This window comes from Maniola hyperantus, chromosome 21 (genome assembly GCF_902806685.2).
Source record: "Maniola hyperantus chromosome 21, iAphHyp1.2, whole genome shotgun sequence".
In the NCBI taxonomy this organism is placed as follows: domain Eukaryota; kingdom Metazoa; phylum Arthropoda; class Insecta; order Lepidoptera; family Nymphalidae; genus Maniola; species Maniola hyperantus.
In genome coordinates this window covers 6,478,785-6,496,380 of record NC_048556.1, presented here as the reverse complement: position 1 = coordinate 6,496,380, position 17,596 = coordinate 6,478,785, and the positions used below count along the sequence as shown (strand labels likewise).

Sequence of the window (17,596 nt, the reverse complement as noted above, 5' to 3'; positions counted from 1 at the left end):
ATATGATACCCCACTTGATATCTTACTTCGCGTATTGAAAATACTAATTATTAGTTTATGACTACAATTTAATATTTTTTGGTGTGATGTGACCACAAATTCTCAGTTTTCAGATTTTTCCTCTAAAGCCAGCTATAAGACCCACCTACCTGCCAAATTTCATGATTCTAGGTCAACGGGAAGTACCCTGTAGGTTTATTGACAGACGGACAGACAGACAGACAACAAAGTGATCCTATAAGGGTTCCGTTCTTCCTTTTGAGGTACGGAACCCTAAAAAGAAACGGTTACGGGTTTTTCTAGTTTTAGTAAGGCTAGGGCCTTACCTTAGAAAAACCCGTACCGCTATATATATAGGTATAGGTAGGTACCTACTTAAACATTTTTGTTCACTGGAATTCTATACTCTATACTAAAGAGGATAGAATTTCATCGAACAAAAATGTCTGTCGATTCTTGATTCGACACTAACGCAAACACTTAGGTCTCAGTGACATAATTTTGTTCCTTTCCTAAAGTCTCTAAGGAGAATAATGATTCTTTTTTGTTCCGGAAACAGTTTACATTAAATTAGCTCAAATTCGTGATTAAACGAATAAATAACAACCTTTTCTAACAAAAGAAAAGAAAGTTCTAAACGTAACAAAAAAAAATTACTTAAAAACTTTGGAAACAGAGGCTATGAAAATTGAGATATTTTACAGCCCAACTGAAAAGCAAATAAAAAGAAGAACTAAGAAAAAGAAAAATTTAATTTAGAAATTGACTGCACTATCGTTTATTTAAAAATTGACACTATTTGCTTCTTTGCGCGATTCAATGGATTCAACATACCTATTATTTCAACATAACATACCTACAATAATAGTAGGTACAGAAAACGTTTGAGAAGATCCAAAGATCTATGCAGTACCTACTTACTTTTTGTCGAACAATGGTTCTTGTAGGCTTATGGCACTACCATAGGCTTAGAATAGTAACGAAAAAATTCTAAGTCTATGGGCACTACAGTTCTTGCGAGACAAAAGATGAGCGTTTTACATAGAGCATTCGAAGAGGTATTCAACTCGTGAGGAAATTTCATATTATATGAAGATCTTATATTCAGAAGAATTTCTGAATAATGCGTGGGTAGAGGCAGGTCATAGAATTAGACCCGATTGCCTTTGTTGAATATTGAGTTGTGACGTGTAGGTACATTTAAGTTTAGACTTGATAATCAAATCAAGTTCATTTTTTCGAATTCGAGTGTCGATTGATTAATCGACGTTTGCATTATATATTAAGTATTATCGTTAGTGAGATCACTAAAGACCAGAATCTTCGAACAGTGCGTGTTTCCTGTGATGACATAATTATGGTTTCGAGACATGGTCATGACTTTGACTTTGGTCGCTAAATATGGGCTCAATGTCACACAACGGGTGATAGAGAGAGCGATGCTTGGAGTTTCTCTATTCGGAGTTGAGGAGATCCGTAGGAGAATCAAAGTAACTGATATAGCTCAACGGGTTGCGAAGCTGAAGTGGCAACGGGGAGGACACGTGACACGTAGTTCAAATAAACGCTTTGGGGTTTCATCCGTTCCAAAGTGCAAGAAAGGCGAGCCAGGGTTGCTAACACATTGAAGAAAAGAAAACATTGTTCGAAAGTCTGATAAAAAGTCCTCATTTTAAAAATGATTATACACTATAGATAATGTAGACAATAACTCTTATCGCATCGTTTATCTACATCTAAAAATAAAGTTACCCTTTTGCGGATGTACAAAAATGTGACTGTACTGTACGTTAAAAACCGTGCAATCTCCCATCAGTGACCCCTATTAAGTATAATAGGGGTCAGTGTGCCCCGTGGAATAGATTTCGGTTAAGTTCCGGATGGACGTTTTTAATTTGACGGAAGCCGTTAGGGGGATACGGACAATTTTCCATCCCGCTTGCTACCGTAATTGCGACCGTTAATCTAAGCGTATACTGCGAACCAGTTGTATGAGATTTTACATCTCACCCAACATTGATAGAATTCGAGCGTCGATAAACATCAGAGTAAAATGGGCCTAAAGAGCTTTGATTTAAAATAAAAAATCCAGTGTCACCAATTTTAATGTCGCAACGTTTCCGCTTGGAGCGCTGGCTTTTGGTGCTTGGATGAACTGGAGCTTTTGAATAAGACTTTTAAGGTCCATTTTACTTTAACGCTTTTTACTTTGAAGTGTTTCGAAGCTTGAATTCTGTCAAAGTTGGTGAGATGTAAAATCTTATTCTAACTTTACAGATGTTAGTAGTAACCACTGAAGGAGGAATAAAGAAAAAATATTACAACCATTTTTATTATGCTTTTGTTGTTGTTAAGTATATACTCGATAGTATTTTTCTTCCACACTAAAAAACAAAACGTGTGTGTCCAAAAGTAAAACGAAGAATTTTGAATTAATTATTTTAGTAAACTCGTTAAATACGCTGTTGACATCTCATACCGACTAATATCTAATGATTAAAATCACTTGAAATTGAGTGTGTTTACGAAAAAAGTTATACACGAGACAGGGAATTAATTATAGCTATTTTCTCAGCCCACACAATCCACGAGGCGACTGGATATATTGTGATTATATAGTGTGGAAAAAAGATCCGTCCAGTACTTTAGTTGTGCGTTGATAGATCAGTCAGTCACCTTTCCTTTTTATTACATCCATAGTAACATACTAATGTAGAATAATATATAAATAATAACATACTAATACTAATACTAAATTGCGAAAAGAGTTATCGAGTCAACCGGGGACCTGAGAGCTGGCAGCTACCTTGGCCAAAGAATTAGTTTGGCCATCCAAAGGGGTAATGCTGCCAGCATCTTGGGTACAATGCCTCGCTGCGGTGGTCTCGATGAGGTTTTAGATTTAATTTAATTTATTTTAGTTTTAATTTAATATTGTTTTCTTTTTTTTTAGATTTAAGTTTATTAATAGTTTATTTGTTTCCATCTTCAAGTAATTATTAAATAATAAATGTTAATCCCTTCAAAAACTATACATTGTATCTACCCTTACCCTAATGTAGTATTTCGTTAAACTGTGCTAATATTATAAATGCGAAAGTGTCTGTCTGTTAGCTTTTTATGCCCCAACAGTTTTACAGATTTTGATCATTTTTTTTACAGAGTTAGCTTACATCCCGATTCCCGGGGACGGACTTAGGCCACTTTTTATCCCAGAAAATCAAAGAATTCCCTCGGAATTTTTAAAAACCCCGAAGGACGTTCACGCGGATGAAGTTGCGGCCGTCATATAGTATTATATATGTATAATGATTCATTTAGCATTTCTATTTCAGGAATAACGTTAAATAAATAAAATCATTTATTTGCCAGAACGTTGGTACAAAAAAAATTATTATGTTGCGTTAAGATTTATTACGAATTAATATTGTGGGAAAAATAAAACTTAGGCACCCTAAAGTTTTCATTTTATTTTAATTGTGTTTGAGTCAGTAGGTAGGTAGGTAGGTAAAAAATATCACATCTGGATTGTAGGATCCGATTAGCTCCGCTGTCTCAATTACCAGACCAAGTTGTACGGAAAATTATCCGTAGATATCCCTTGACGGTTATTTCAAATTAAAAAATATATATATTCAGGTTCTCTAATTCTATTTTCTTGTTAAGCAAAATTTTAGCCAAGACCCAAAAGTCATTCCACCGTATTAAAATGTAATGAGTCTGCCCAATTTAATTTCTAATATCTAAAGCATTATATTATATAATCTTTATGTATGAGAAACTGATTGACATATCAACGGCAACGTAGGTATATGTAACTCGAAACCACTAGGTATAGAAATACGGCCTGCGATACCACTTCGACTGTATCTACACATCGAGTACAAAATCGAAGGAGTTTTCCGTAGACTGCAAATCAAATTGGATATGCCCATCCTGTCGCTCTAAGCAACCAAAAGGTGACAATACCAATACGCCCGTACGTGGCCCTGCTGGTGCATCCTCCGAGACGAGCCCGTCATCCAACATCACTTTTAGACGCATGCAACCCTCATCCATGTCACAGACCCAGGAGGACATCACACTTGATAACGTTAAACAGCTAATGAAGGAAGAGATGAACATCCTGTTGTCCAAAATGGAAAATAATCTGACCAAAACATTAGATACTAAAACTAAAGAAATGTTCAAAGAAATAAATGAGATAAAGGAAGCCATGAGTTTTATCAACAATCAATACGAGGACCTAAAAAAAGAGTTGCAAGGAAGACTAATACAGGTAGAAGAGCTCAAAGGAGAAAATAATAACCTTAAATCTATTGTCAAAGACCTCAATAGCCGACTGAGCACCATGGAGCAACACTCGAGAATGAGCAACTTGGAGATACAGTGCCTACCTGAATACAAAGCTGAAAATTTACCAAATGTCATCTTACAAATTGGAAAGGTTACCGGTAGTGGTATTACAGACGCAGATATCCATAAATGTACCAGGGTCGCTAAGATAATCCCGGGAAATCCACGTCCACGTTCTGTAATTGTAAAGTTCTCAAGTCCACGCATCCGAGATACATATTTAGCTAGTGTGATCAATTTTAATAAGAAAAATAAAGAAGATAAACTAAACACGAATCATATTGGTATAGGAGGCGAAAAAAAACCAATTTATGTAGTAGATCACTTGACCTCGGAACTGAAGAAAATACACGCGTCTGCCAGGCAAACAGCTAAGAAGTTAAACTATAAATTTGTATGGGTCAAGAATGGACGAGTATTTCTGAGAAAATCCGAGGGCTCTGAACATATTGTCGTGCGGAATATTGAACAGCTAGAACAGTTAAATTCTTAATCTCGTTGTTGTTTAGTGTCTAGTCTCTTTTTGTAATTCTGTTAACATACGATAATTTAAATATTCACTACCGAAATGTCAAATTCGCAGCTGTTAATGATGTATTATATAACCTGGACAATGTCTCATTTTGTGACGCTTTGCTATGTAGCCCTGACGAGTGCTCTGACTTACTACCGACATCAAAGTCGTGCCTAAAAATTTTAACTCAAAATATTCGTAGCCTAAATGCCAACTTTAGTGGACTACTGACTTTACTGGAAAGAATTCACACCTCCTGTGATATTATTGTTTTGTCTGAATGCTGGCTTTCTTGTAATCCCGTTGTTCCCACTCTAGAAGGCTATAGCTTTTACCAAACATCATGCAATTATAACCAGAACGATGGAGTAGTTATATACATAAAAAATAACTTATCTAATGCTAAAACTATTGAACCAGAAGTTTCCGAAGCAAATTGTCTAATAACTACTGTTGGCTCTGATCTTGCTATTGTTTCTATTTACAGACCTTATGCATTTAATGATCCATCAATCTTTATACAGTCTATAGATCGAGCCCTCTCATTTTATAAATCATACAAAAATATTATTTTTGTTGGAGATATTAATATTGACATTGCAAATAATCATTTATCCAATCAATCACTAGACTATCTTGATTTCCTTGCTAACAATGGTCTGTTCCTGGGGCATACAATACCAACTCATGGGTTCACATGTCTTGACCATGCAAACCTAAAAACCATAGCTTCACCTAAAATTTTAGTATTAGAATCCACGGTTACTGACCATTATGCTGTATTGGTATCTTTATCTAAGATTAAAAATAATCGTCATCTCCGACCCCTTGTTACAAAGACGGATGAAGCTAAGCTCAGCAGTGACATGCTCAACATCAATTTTGACTCCGTATACTTAACACCCGACCCAAATTCAGCAGCCAAGAATTTAATTGAGCCCATCCTATATGCCTTATCAACTAATACTAAAGTAATTTCCTTATCTCGTAGATACAGACCTATCAAGCCGTGGATAACTCCAGGTTTACTGAAATGCATACGCCATAGAGATAAGTTACATAATAAGCTCAAAAAGGATCCTTTAAATGAAGTGTTAAAAGTTTCCTATAAAAGGTACCGCAATTATTGCTCTAATTTGCTTCATAAAGTTAAAAGAGACTACGAAAGAAATGAATTTATCAAAGCTGGTAAAAACCCAAAATTATTGTGGAAGGTGATTCAGTCCGTAACGAATTTATCTAAATCTCAGTCCTCCGCACGAGAACTTTTGCTTTCTAATATTAATAAACAAGACTGCATTAACGAAGCCAATTCCTACTTTGCCAATATAGGAAGACAACTTGCTGATAAAATAGACAAAAATGGTCGAATACCTCCTTTGCCTACATCTCACAGGGAATCCTTTGTTTTACTTGAGACTGATGAGTCCGAAGTTGAACGCATGATCAACTCTCTAAAAAATAATTGCGCAGCCGGTTGGGATGGCATCTCATCAGAATTCTTAAAAAAGTATAAAACCGTAATTGTTCCACCGCTCACATATATTTGTAATCTTAGTATCAAAACAGGTATCTTCCCTGACCTATTTAAAAAAGCGCTTCTGCATCCCATCTTTAAATCAGGCGACAGAGATCGTGTTGAAAACTATAGGCCCATCTCAATCTTGCCAGCCATGTCTAAAATTCTTGAGAAAATCATAAATTCTAGACTGGTTTCTTACTTGGAGTCTTGTAAACTGTTGTCTAAAAACCAGTTTGGATTTCGTAAAAATTTGTCAACTGCTGATGCCGTTCATAGTCTTATAGACCATTTAGTGGGCAAGCTAGATAAAGGAGAAAAGTGTGTAGCATTATTCCTAGACCTGGCCAAGGCCTTCGACACAGTTTCTACGCCTATTCTAATTTCCAAGCTCCAGTCTCTTGGAATTCGAGGTAACCAACTATCACTCTTTCAGAGTTACGTGACAGGAAGAACCCAATTCGTCAAAATAGATTCCTACATAAGCTCTGAATTACCAATTACACATGGTGTGCCACAGGGCAGTATTCTTGGCCCGAGCTTATTTTTAGTCTATATGAACGACTTATGTAACCTTCACCTAGATCAAGGTATGATATTTTCCTATGCCGACGATACAGCTCTCGTCTTTTCTGCTAATACCTGGTCGGAGGCTTATCGGCTGGCCCAAAAAGGTTTTGACACCGTAAGAAACTGGCTTAACGACAATTTGTTAACCTTAAATATCACTAAAACTAAATGTCTTAATTTGTCCATTCGAAACTCTACAATTCCTTCAGGTAACTCTCTACCAAAGTTGATTGCCTCATCAATTCAGGGTAGCTGCGCATCTGATAGTAATCTCCAACAAACTATTGATAATGTCACTTCCATAGGATATCTTGGCATAGTAATTGATTGCAACCTAACCTTTAAAAAGTATATTGAACACCTATCAAACAGAGTACGTAAGCTTATCTATATATTCAAGAAACTGCGTCACTCAGCCGAACCTGAAATCTTGAAAATGGTCTATCAAGCACTATGTCAGTCTATCCTTAGCTATTGCATAACCTCTTGGGGTGGTGCAGCTAAAACCCACCTTATTCAAATCGAACGCGCACAAAGAGCTGTACTGAAAGTGTGCTGCTTCTTGCCGCGTTGGCATCCTACGCATTTGTTGTACGAGTATTGTAGGGTGCTAACAGTACGTCAATTGTTTGTTCTCGCGACTGCTCTGAAGCAGCACTCGTGTATGAATTACAACCAAGAATGCACCCGTCGTAGGCCCCAACTAGCAACATATAGTAAACGAAATACTGCATTTAGCCGTAGGTTTTTTGTCTTCCTTGGACCTTATCTTTATAACCAGTTGCATAAGATTCTTTCTCTCCACTCTTTGAATAGGTATAAATATAAATCTTCTCTTAAGGAATGGCTTCTGAAACAAACTTACTCGGATACTGAAAGACTTCTGGATATTCTAGTGTAACCCCAATTGTACACAAACATAATATAGCAAAGATACTCACATATGCACACTTATACATGCTCACTCACTTTCACCCCCACACACACGCACTCACGCCCACACAAACACAGATAACATGGACTTCCACACACATATTATTTTCTTTAGCTCTTTAGTTTAGTTAGTATGTTAGTTAGTATGTAGTTAGCTTTGTATTCACCGAGCTGGAGGCCCTGTTTTCCGAGACACAGTTTCTACTAGTTCGGAATACAGGTGCACAGTATTGTTTTGGTAAGAATTTTATAATAACTAGTTTTAAGGTCTCAATACTAACAAAAATATGAATTGTATTTGGTGGAAATAAATGATTTTATTATTTTTTTATTATTATTATAGAAACTTGAGATTTGTTAGGTATATAATTTCGCTTTATAACATAGACCCCCAGAATAGAGCAATTTAAAAAAAATCAACGGTATTATTAAAAAACGCAGCTGAAGTCACGAGAAAAAGCTAGTAGGGTATACTTAATACATCAATTTGGTCAACCAATTACTCTTATTACTTATTTTTGAGGTTTTTTGTAATATAGGCAATAAGGTTTGCAAATCTTTCTTAGCGTTATTTCGTCATTGCTGATGATCGTACCCTCTTTCAGAAAATGTTGCTCAAAATAAAGCTTTTTCTTTCTTTTGATTAATCACAGCAAAAAAAGGGTTTTCCTGGAAAAATGTAAAACTGGTGGTAATAAAAACATTTTTGCACAAACAGTGTAATCTAGCCACCCAATTGCCAATTATTATGGACGACGTGAAACAAGCAAATTCTATTAATCATAATCTCATTGTAGCGAAGACCGAATATTCGACGCCTCCCATAATCCATTTAAAGTTGTTCCGAACGCGATTGGAACCGACGACGCGCGACGCGACGATGCAAACTTGCTAAGAAAAAATATGAGAACAATATTATTTATTGCTCGCAGCTTCGCTTATTATTGACAGAAGAAATATACCCTTATATTTTCTACTTCGTGAATATGCCTATAGTACGCAACAGGTCGAGATGGCAATCGAGGAGGGAGCGCCCCGTACACCCACACAGAGCGCGGGTGACGTGTGGGTGTGCGGGGCGTCCCCCCGCCTCATACCCCGATTGCTATCTCAACTTGTCGCAGACTTGTAGTTTGTTTTATTAGTTTAGTTAATAAAGTTCTGAGATAATTTTTAGTTTAGTTAATAAAGTTCTGAGACAAAACATAAACATTTAGGAATGAAATAAGTATCAGTAGATATTTGGGATATCATCATCATCATCATCAATAATATCATCAAGAACCCATCACCGGTTCACTACGGAGCACGGGTTTCCTTTCAGAATGAGAAGGATTTGGGCATATCTAGTCTGCCACGCTGCGGATTGGCAGACTTCACACATCTCTGAAAACATTATGGAGGGCTCTCCGGCTCTGGCATGCAGGTTTCTTTACCATGCTTTTCTTCACCGTTAAAGCAAGTGATAGTACGTATATAATTGCTTGAAACGCACATAACTCCGAAAATTAAGAGGGGGTTCGTACCCCGGACCCACCAAATAGGAGATCGGTGCCTTAACTCTTTACCATAGGCTATCTCTTCGCTTTTTAATTTGGATTATGTTATGTGTTAAAAATGATACAATTCTATTAAATTAACGCACTAGGGCATAAACGAGAGCGAAAATACGGTGTTATAGTATTATACTAATAATAATAAATGGCTTGAATAATACTCTGAAAAGTCAAACCAGAACTTTAATCACTTTGTAAATAAATTTTGAAGAAAATTAGATCTTACAGATCTAAGTTTCACCGTCAAGGTAAGTCACTAAAATGGAAAACACCGGGATGTTAATCTAAAAGCAAACAATTTAGAAAACTGGGGTAGGACCTAAATGAAGGCTTATTTGGGTTAAGCGCAGGCCACACTGTGAGCTAAGGTATGCTAACTTCGTTTAGCTTAGTTCACGTAGCTTAGCTTTCACCCAACTTATGAGCTTATGAGCAAAGCTAAGTAGGAACTATCTGGGTTTATACCGAAAACTAAGGATAAAAGGAGGGATGTAGTGACCTGCTAGTCGACACTCAAGTATTGTCAGTTTACGGAAAGGTTCAGCCAATACCAGCTTAGTTAGCTCACATAGTTCAAATAGCTTAGTTTAGCTTTGTAGTTCGCAATACGAACCGATGAATGAAAACAGGCACTGCAGCTACGTAAACAAAGTTAGCAGCTTAACTCGCGGTGTGGCCTAAGCTTCAATACAGCTGTTTTTGTACTTGACTTTACAACAAAGTAAATAATTAAAATTATAACTTGATTACTTCTTACTAAGCGTAGAATTTAATCTGCGTTTCGGTAATTTTTATAATAAGTATTCAGAAAGTACAAAATTAAAAATTTGAAATTAAATTGCAGCTATCCAAGGATTATTTTTCTCTTTAGAAACAGCAAAGTCATTAATCTTCTGTACAGCTAATTATACTTTTTTTTAAAGATAGCTTGAACTTGATAAAATAGCCGGTTGCAGATCAACAGCTGAGCTATGTTAATCTGCAACCGGCTAGCGATCTTAGCTAAGCTAAGCTAAGCTAACTATAAATAAACTTAGTTGCATGCACATCAACAACAGCTAAGCGAAAGTCAAGTTAGTCTTGTCAGTGGATGTAACCAATGGAGTGTCAGGGGAGACGGGAGGGGCGGTCGGCAAACACAACTAACTCAGCTTTACATAATCTTTCAGTTAGTTTTACATAGTTTGCGATCTACACACAAGTATGAAAAACTAATCCAGCTATGAGAGCTAAGCTAAACTGACTTAGCTAAGTTCTTGGTCTGCAAACGGCTTAGCTAGTGTTACATATTTCTATTTTAATCATAAATAAGCTAAATTGAAAAACCTACAGGCTAATACGATTGTTTATATTTTATTAGGAAGGGCCCGACTCTCCTGTCGCTCCGGAGTTTATCGTGTTACCAACAAGGCGCAAACGCAATTACAGGCAGGCGCCTTCATTCGACGCACAAATTGTACTTTCCGTATTCTTAAATAACATTTGAGATCGAGTGCGGTAGCCCCAAATTGAAGACGAACTTTGACACTTTCATCTTGAGATTTTAATCGTTTTATTTCTAGTATTTTCTCTCTCTCTCTCTCTCTCTCTCTCTGCGTCGTATTTCTCATTGCTGAGGGTCGTGGCCCCTTTCCTTTAATCAAGTTATGGCAGAGAGTCGCAGGGAGCCACTGGATTCAGGCGGCGCAAGCCCGTACCGTGTCCCCTATTGATTGATATCAACGTTACGCAGTTGACTCAGAAACTTGAATTTTGCATGTTCTGTCTATATATATATAGATAGAGTAGGAAAATAATAAGAAACAATTTTGAAAAATTCAAACAGTATTAAAAAATCTAAATCCATGCGGACGAAGTCGCAGATAAAAGCTAGTCGTTTGATAAAATTTGTGCCATCAAAGTAAATTCCAACTCTTACTATCAAACTGTTGCTCTGTTTACACCCTTCATCCTTTCCCTGTACTAGAGTACCTTTCTACTTAGTATGAGATTATAAATTTCACCAACGTTGATAGAATTCGAGATCGAAACATACTAACAAAACTAACCTAAAATCAGTAAGGAATTCAGTACCTACCACCGATTTTGGTTTCACAAGGTTTCCGCTTTAAACTCTGGATAAGTGTTAGATAAGTGGACGAATTTGATTTTTGAAACAAGGTAGTTCGTTTTACTTATAGAGAAGAGCCTGTGAGGGCCAGATCTTCATTATTTTATAAAAGCTGGAAGTTTCTCTCAGCATTGTTCTAAACACAAGGAGGAACGATCAGCGCCTATGAAGTTTTGATCATATTGGCTTTGGCAGATAACAGGTAAAACAAAGACGTATAAAATTTTTCGTCTAATTTTCATTTTCTTCGGAATGCCAGTATCTGGCAATGCAGGATAATAAGTGTCATGGCACTTAGTATCGTGGCAACTCCCGCCAGGCACCCAAGAAGTCCCGTATTAAAGTTGAATATACAATGAGCATAGATAGTTTTAGCTTTTATAAAATAACGGAGGTCTGGCTTTTAGTCCATTAACGCTAGTGTTTCAATCTCAGACTAAGCATACAGAACTCAATGTTAACTTGACTCTTGAATAAACCACAGCCGCACCCACCCAGTGATCGGCTTGATGTGTACGCGAATTTCCTACACCCACGCTGCTTTGATCTAATAAATACGAGTAAGTAATCCATAGGCCATAGGACTATTATTTTGACTCGCAGATTAACAACAACATACCTACATAGTATCTACCTATGTATTATTTTCTTTTCCTGAGTATTTCTATCTTCTTTTTGTACCTATTCTAATCCCTTTATAATCTCTCGCACTGCCAAGGGTAAAAAGTAATAAAAAGGAAGGAAAGGTCTGCCTGTCTATCTGTCGGTCTGTCAAGAAACCTACAGGGTACTTCCCGTTGACCTAGATTCATGAAATTTGGTAGATAGGTAGGTCTTTTAGCAGAAATTCGGGGAAAAATCTGAAAACCATTAATTTGTGGTTACATAAAAAAATTAAATTGTGGTCATGAATTAATAATTAATATTTCCAATTTATAAGTGAGAAATACAGCTGCAATCTAGTTAATACTTGAGATAACTGTTTAATTGTTTAATAACCTATAGGTACAACTCCCATTCCTACCTAAATTATTATTATTATTATTTAAATTAAATTAAATTAAATATAATTAAATTAAATTAAATTAAATTAAATTAAATTAAATTAAATTAAATTAAATTAAATTAAATTAAATTAAATTAAATTAAATTAAATTAAATTAAATTAAATTAAATTAAATTAAATTAAATTAAATTAAACATATAATTAAATTAAATTAAATTAAATTAAATTAAATTAAATTAAATTAAATTAAATTAAATTAAATTAAATTAAATTAAATTAAATTAAATTAATTTAATTTAATTTAATTTAATTATATGTTAATTTAATTTAATTTAATTTAATTTAATTTAATTTAATTTAATTTAATTTAATTTAATTTAATTTAATTTAATTTAATTTAATTTAATTTAATTTAATTTAATTTAATTTAATTTAATTTAATTTAATTTAATTTAATTTAATTTAATTTAATTTAATTTAATTTAATTTAATTTAATTTAATTTAATTTAATTTAATTTAATTTAATTTAATTTAATTTAATTTAATTTAATTTAATTTAATTTAATTTAATTTAATTTAATTTAATAAAATTAAATTATTTAAATTTAAATTATTTTATTAATTATTTAAATATTAAATAATAAATATATTTAAATATTAATTAAATATTTAATTATTTAAATTAAAATTAAAATTAAAATTAATTAAATTAAATTAAATTAAATTAAATTATTGGATATTACTACATATTAAATTACATATCTCGACTCTAGTATCATAAGGTCGGATGTGGATTTTTGCTACATAGGTAGGTCTTTTAGCAGAAATTCGGGGAAAAATCTGAAAACCATTAATTTGTGGTTACATAAAAAAAAAAATTGTGGTCATGAATTAATAATTAATATTTCCAATTTATAAGTGAGAAATACAGCTGCAATCTAGTTAATACTTGAGATAACTGTTTAATTGTTTAATAACCTATAGGTACAACTCCCATTCCTACCTAAATTATTATTATTATTATTTAAATTTAATTTAATTTAATTTAATTTAATTTAATTTAATTTAATTTAATTTAATTTAATTTAATTTAATTTAATTTAATTTAATTTAATTTAATTTAATTTAATTTAATTTAATTTAATTTAATTTAATTTAATTATATGTTTAATTTAATTTAATTTAATTTAATTTAATTTAATTTAATTTAATTTAATTTAATTTAATTTAATTTAATTTAATTTAATTTAATTTAATTTAATTTAATTTAATTTAATTTAATTTAATTTAATTTAATTTAATTTAATTTAATTTAATTTAATTTAATTTAATTTAATTTAATTTAATTTAATTTAATTTAATTTAATTTAATTTAATTTAATTTAATTTAATTTAATTTAATTTAATTTAATTTAATTTAATTTAATTTAATTTAATTTAATTTAATTTAATTTAATAAAATTAAATTATTTAAATTTAAATTATTTTATTAATTATTTAAATATTAAATAATAAATATATTTAAATATTAATTAAATATTTAATTATTTAAATTAAAATTAAAATTAAAATTAATTAAATTAAATTAAATTAAATTAAATTATTGGATATTACTACATATTAAATTACATATCTCGACTCTAGTATCATAAGGTCGGATGTGGATTTTTGCTACTTTTCAGGAGAGCCAAAACAAAAATGCTAGGGAAATCGGGTCATAATTTCTAAACTACTAGAGATACAATTTCAGTTGTTTTTGTAATATTTAACACTTAACTGTACCTATCAATAACCATTACTAGAAATACTTTATCATTAATAAATAAAATATAAACTCACAATTTCTTCAAAATGGGCGATATGCGACTTTATGCTGGTAATATTCGTAACTGTGCTAAAACATTGTGTGCATAAGTTGTAAACCGACTTTATGGCTGCAATTTTTACTATTACAAATTTGAAATAAAAGTCGGATCTATTACTTAATATTTCATAATACGTCTTAACTGATTATACATAAGTAATATTCGGACAAAAGATCACAGTAGTTATCTCACAAAAATCATTTAGGAGTTTTGTGAGATAGCAACAATGTACCTATGTGATTTTTCTGAAACTGATTAGTTAGATCTGAAACATAATAATTGCATTCGCCCGATAGTCTGACCATTGCATCCGTGTAAACCTTGTGACTTCTGAATGAATGAAAATAACATTTACAAATTCACAAATAAAGCCCATTAATTAAAAACAACGGCCAAAAATTGGAAAAAAAAAATTACAAAGTAATTAGAAACCTACAGTGGGCCAAACATTTTTTGTGGAATTGCATACATGACGGTTACATCAATATAGAAATCTAAAACATGCCAACATAGCCTGATTTTCCTTATAATGATTAGGTACGTAAAGTAAGAATGGAGGTCAGCAGGTACCTACTGCAAAAGTTGGTTATATTTTACAGTGGATAATGGTTTCTCATTATGTCGTATATTGGGCGAAAGCGGGGAAGAATTTTAAGTTTATATGTACTTAATATATAACATACTAATGAAATACAAAAAAGTCTTCTTTAAAGTAGTTTTTATAAAATAATAACACCCAGCATTATTGCGTTAGTTGTAGCCAGGTAATATATTCCGAAATCTGAAAATCCCCGCCGTTCTTATTTTTTTTTTGATATAACAAACGGTCCTGATATATCACCTTTGTAAAGGGATGTGGTCTTTAAAAATATGTTGTAGTGCCAAATCAAACTTATCAAAAAGTTTTGTTTCCTTCGCATGTTCTTGTAAACTGTGACCAATCTCTTAGTTTAGTAATCTGCATTGTTTTCAGCTGTTCCCTTTTTTTCTATTTGTGCATGGATTACAGCTTACTCCACGTAGGTACATGTTGCATTTTAGCATAAAGCTTGTGATTTATCACCTTTTAGTGTGGTAATCCTTATAATAATCATAAGTAAGCCATAACGATTATCATGCTCCGATTATGACTGACACAATTATCAGACCACAAAGTCAATTCTTCAACAATTTCGAGAATACTTTGTTTCTTCTCTAGTAGATTAATGAAATAAGACAAGATACTGTTTTATTCCTTCCGCTGCACCTGATGTTTTCAGACCACATTAAAGTAGCAACACTGCTGGTAGCATCATGAATCGTTTTTAAGTTGCAGAAACTACGCAGGTATAAGGATTTACTGTTAGTCAAATCCGGCATTGCCACTTTTGTAAAAAAAAAATACTTTCTGCTTTCTTGAAAATTCCATTGCTTCTGTTTCGACTGTTCTTTTTAACAGATACTTTTTTAAACTGTTTCTTTCGTGTTTTAGTTAAGTTTTTTTATTTTTTTACTTTCACTTTTATTAGTTGTTTAATTAATAAATTAATTTATACTACATTTATATTTAAATTAACATAATCTAAAGCTTCCTATAATTAGGTATGTTTCGTTAGAATCACTATCATCACATATTGTAGGTGCCTTATAATTTCTGCTCTCGATTAATATCAAATTCGGTCGATTATAAGACGGGTAAAGAAGAAAAAAAATTATTAGGTACTCTAATTTTTTAAGGCTATCTTAAAAACTAGGGCAATAAATTTTTGAACTGATGATTTGAACTATGATTCATAAAAAACACCATAAATACACGGTTTTTTTGCTTAGTGGGGTATTATTATAATATATGTTTAGATTTCCATGGTGTGATTTTCGTGGTCCTAAAAGATTTTCTAGTCTACATTTTCAAAATGTCTTCAGCTTTATTCTGGCTCTTTACTTTTTTCCCGCAGTTTAGTCCAAAATTTTGGTGAAATAGATGGATCTTTTACCTATTAATCACATCAACTTTAATGTAGTCACAAACAAAAAGCTTTATTTCAACTTACTTCCATGAATTTTATTGCAAAATTATTTATATTACAAGGCAAAAAGTCTTAAATGATTCACAGTCCAAATATTAATACAAAAAATTCGAAGCATAACATCTGTTGTGATTTTACCTAACAAAATTATTACATATTTTAGAAGCAGAAGTGCGTAACTGCAGTACCAGCTAGTATTACAAATAAACTTATTTCGTAGCATAATGGTCGAACTCAAAATACATCTATCATTTTTCTCCATTGCTTTGGTGCATACATACGCAAGTCAAAAAATATAATTATGGTTCTCCAAATTTTTAGAATGTGTTCAGATACGACATTATGCATGTATTTATCTTTGCAACGAAAAGAGATAGAAATACTGGTGTCAGCTTGGCAGAAAGAGCCCGAAATGCTCATTACCTTTATGTAAAAAAGTGAGTTTGGTCGGAAGTACACATCCGACCTTATGATACTAGAGTCGAGATATAAAATACAGATAAAAACAAGTAATAATTAGACCTAGGTTTAGTAAACGTATGAATGGGCAACCCCTGCACTAGTAAACACTGTATTACAGTGGGTTGCCTTCTCCATTTCTAAAAACTTGAATAAATGTTATTACAATTTGGTGCTCTAAGGTCGGCCATGTTATACCGGTGTCTATTACAAGTGATCGTGGTGTGCATGTATGCGAGTGCGTGTGTGCGTGTGTTAAGGTGTGTATGTGTGTGTGTTTGTGTGGGTGCGTGTGTGTGTATGTGTATTATTTGTTGTTTGTATTAGCTAGTTTGTTTCAATCATATTATTTTAATCAGAAGATCCTCAGTTTCGTTATAATTTAGAGCATTGAGATATTTTATTATTTGCGTTTTCAGTTTATTACTTGTAAAATCTAGATTATAACATGGGGTTATTCAAGGGGCGGACCAACAAATTCCTAAAAGGCCGGCAACGCATCGGCGGCTCCTCTGGTGCTGCAAATGTTCATGGGCGGCGGTAATCACTTAACATCAGGTGACCCGCCTGCTCGCTTGCTCGCTATATCTATTAAAAAAAAAAAAAATCTTTTAGCATTATCTTTCTGCATATTGCATTGTATAGTTTAGGACCGAGATAATTTATAAATTTCTGAGCAAAGATTGTTTTAAGTTGAGGGA

At 32.8% G+C, this 17,596-nt stretch overlaps 2 protein-coding genes across 4 annotated transcripts in view; one reads left to right on the top strand and one right to left on the bottom strand.

The window, feature by feature from the left end:
* Positions 1-17,596, bottom strand: part of LOC117992453 (dopamine receptor 2-like) — a 138,556-nt gene that overhangs the window by 29,566 nt on the left and 91,394 nt on the right. The window lies entirely within an intron of this gene.
* On the top strand, positions 1,371-5,599 carry LOC138403857 (putative leucine-rich repeat-containing protein DDB_G0290503). The gene is made up of 2 exons (XM_069505949.1): positions 1,371-1,490; positions 3,839-5,599. Exons 1-2 carry the CDS (start codon positions 1,371-1,373, stop codon positions 4,847-4,849), a joined length of 1,131 nt encoding a protein of 376 aa, XP_069362050.1. The 3' UTR covers positions 4,850-5,599.

What these genes read in the sequence shown, in the direction of transcription:
- LOC138403857 (XM_069505949.1), top strand. Translation starts at nt 1,371, where the DNA reads ATGGTCATGACTTTGACTTTGGTCGCTAAATATGGGCTCAATGTCACA. An exon ending in AGATCCGTAGGAGAATCAAA is followed by an intron (nt 1,491 to 3,838) that starts GTAACTGATATA and finishes CACTAGGTATAG; the next exon opens with AAATACGGCCTGCGATACCA.